At 65.0% G+C, this 2,815-nt stretch overlaps 1 protein-coding gene across 1 annotated transcript in view; it reads right to left on the minus strand.

Moving 5' to 3' along the window:
* Positions 1-1,073, minus strand: part of MNEG_13610 (hypothetical protein) — a gene marked incomplete at both ends in the record, with an annotated part of 2,453 nt that extends 1,380 nt beyond the window's left edge. Inside the window, 4 exons of the mRNA XM_014037918.1 lie at positions 27-225; positions 522-611; positions 868-946; positions 1,069-1,073. Coding sequence (XP_013893372.1) covers positions 27-225; positions 522-611; positions 868-946; positions 1,069-1,073 — 373 coding nt within the window. The remainder of the gene's footprint in view (positions 1-26; positions 226-521; positions 612-867; positions 947-1,068) is intronic.
* Between the last annotated feature and the right edge of the window lie 1,742 nt (positions 1,074-2,815).

Consider the following 2,815-nt stretch of genomic DNA (forward strand, 5'->3'; position numbering starts at 1 on the left):
GCCCCCCGCCCCGCCCCCACACCCACCGATCTGGCTGTCAGCCACAGAGTCGCCCGTGTACACCACAGCCGCCGCCGCTTCGTCCACCGCGGGGGGTGCGCTGTACCCCGGCACGCCGTACGCGCCGCCGCCGTCCCCGTTATAAGCGCCGTAACCGCCACCGGTGGCTGCGGCCTCCTCTCCGGGCACCGGCGGGACGACCTCATCCAGCCTTTGAGCCAAGTCCTGTTTGTAATGATGTTGTGATTTTGGGCGGATGATGACCTAGCTTGCCACGAGGGGTGCGTGGCAAGGCAGCTGCACACAACCCTCCGCCGAGGCAGGCGCCGCACACAATGCTTGATGCCCCGCCCGTCCCCGGCCCAAGCATGCGCGGGGGCTAGTGGGTGCGGCAGGTGGCAGGGGACCCGTCGCCACTGCGCTGCGGCGCGCGGCGCTGCCTTTGCTGCGCGGCGGCGCTGCAGCTGCTGAGCTGCGAGGCAAATGCTGTGCTGCGACGCTGCGGCGCTGCGGCGTCGCACCTGCGGCAGCGCGGCCTTCAGGTTTGAGAGGACGTCCGTCTCCACCCCCGCGCCCCGCTGCAGGAATTCGACCAGAGTGTCCTCCACCTCCTGCATGCATACGCATGCGCATGCGTGGTGAGGGGGGCGGGGGTGGGCGTTCGCACGGAGGTGCGTCCATGCGAGTGGCGAGGCAACGGCGGCCAGGAGCGGGGCGGCCACGGCCGCGGCAGGTGAGGTGCTGGGCTGGTGGCATGGCTCTGAGGGACTGCTCTGATGGGGGTGTTTGAGCTATCCAGAGGGCTTTTGCGGGCGAGGAGCGGGGTACGCGTGTTCCGCGGTACGGCGTGCCGCAGTGCAGCCCCACCTGCAGCACGAGCTGCTGCTTCTCATCGATCGGCCGCGGGCTCTGCACCAGCTCCTGGATCTTGGCCACGTCAGTCTGGCTGTAGATACAGGTGGACGGGGCGTTTCGTGGGTGCAAAGGCGGGATCTGTGGCCGGCGGCAAGGGCTGTCCCGTCGGGTGCCGCTGGTAGATCACTGCGCGAGGCGCGCTCGCAAACTCACATCATCTGCAGCCGTTCGGGCAGCGATACAAGAGCTCCGAGAGCGGCTCTTGGGCCAAAGGCCGCGATGTCGAAGGGAGTCTTGAGCCACTGCTCGACCTTGGCACCTGCAAGGTGTCGGTCGATGGGCCAGCGCTCGTGCTACAACCCGAGCGCAAATCCACAAACACGACTCGATCGGCAACCAGTGCTTGCCTGGCTGCGAGGTCGCCAGGACGCAAGTCGTCCTGGCCCTTGACAGCATCGCAGTCCTCATAGAGCTGGTTTGCTGCTTGTGCGCGTGCCGCGAAACAAATGAAAGTAAATTTTATGAATAGCGAGACTTCCTCCGTGATTATCTACGGCTAGAGGCCGGCGACGAAGCGAGGCACTAGCTCAGCACCGCCGCAACCGCAGCGCAGCGGGCATAGCGCGGCCTAGCAGATCACCATTCGCCTGGCATCACGTGAGCTTGAATGCAAAATTGGTGGCTGGGATAAGAAAATTGCGCAGCACGCTTGTTGTTTGGAGGGCGGCTTACCGCCGCTGGTGCTGCCTTGGTTGTTGCTCTGGGCGCTGGGCTGCGCCGTGGAGTCCCACCACCACTAGTGAGCCAACTTCAGATTCATCAGAAAGTGCGTCGTTTACCCACGTGTTTGGTCCACTTGCTGTACGGTAACAGGATTGGCTTGTTGGATTGACAAATGTTATGGATGGCACGCCAGCGTTGCGGCATGCCACAGATGAGTTCAGGCGCCGTCAGGCTGGGCACGGTATATCGCAGGGTATACAAGCGACCTGCCCCGCGCTCCCCCTTTGGCAGAGCGCAGGCAAATGAAAAGCTCAGCGACAGGCACACTATGGCACCCATACGGGCGGGGGCGTGCTGGTGGCACGCGGGGGCTCCGGGCAGCAAGACCCCCGGCACGCAACAGTGAGCACTGACACGCTCTGCAGGGATGCTGTGCAGGGATTCAATCTCAGTGGGCCAAGTGCGCACGCACATAGTTCTGACTCGTGCACCCACGCCTTTGCGCTTGTCGCACCCCCTCCCCCATCCACCTCCGTTGCAAGGGCCACGGTTGCAACCCCGATTCTAAAGCAAGAGCAGTGCGCTAGAAAGCAGCCCATTTTAAATGTAATGCTTGCAAGCAACGAGCCAAGCCAAAGGCTATCTCGGGGATCAGTGGGATGAAATGATGCGACACAGCAGCCCCCTCCACACCTTCTCCCCGGCCTCCAAAATTCGCGCAGCACAGCGTTTTCCGACGGCGCTCGAAAACAGCCGGCGACGCCTGGGGCTGCTCGCGCAGGCCTCGGGCCCTCAAGTGATCTCAGATCACGAGGGTCTGGTCGGCGCCGCGGACGCCGCAGGTGTTGATTGCGAGGTCGACCCTGTACTCGCAAACCAGCGGCGGCGACCCCTCCCCGTAAGACTTGCACGGCGTCCGCCCCTTGGTGCAGCACGGCTGCTTGTCGGCGCCGCAGGGCTGGCACACGCCGGCGATGCAGACCTCGCTCTTGCGGCAGTCGCCGTTGCCGGAGGGGCAGGCGCCGCCAATGAGCTTCTTGCCTATGTCGCCGTCCTTGCGGGCCTTCTTCCGCTGCTTATCCTTAGCATCCTTGCCGGCCACCGCCGCGGTCGCGTCGCTGGGCACTACCTTGGGCCCTGGCACGCAGATGCGGCCGTCCGGGCCCTCCGCGGCGATCAGGCCGTCGTCGCACTTCTTGCCTGGGAGTGGCGGGGGTCGGGGCGGGCGGGGCGGTGG

Source organism: Monoraphidium neglectum (assembly GCF_000611645.1).
Source record: "Monoraphidium neglectum strain SAG 48.87 unplaced genomic scaffold scaffold03934, whole genome shotgun sequence".
Taxonomy (NCBI): domain Eukaryota; kingdom Viridiplantae; phylum Chlorophyta; class Chlorophyceae; order Sphaeropleales; family Selenastraceae; genus Monoraphidium; species Monoraphidium neglectum.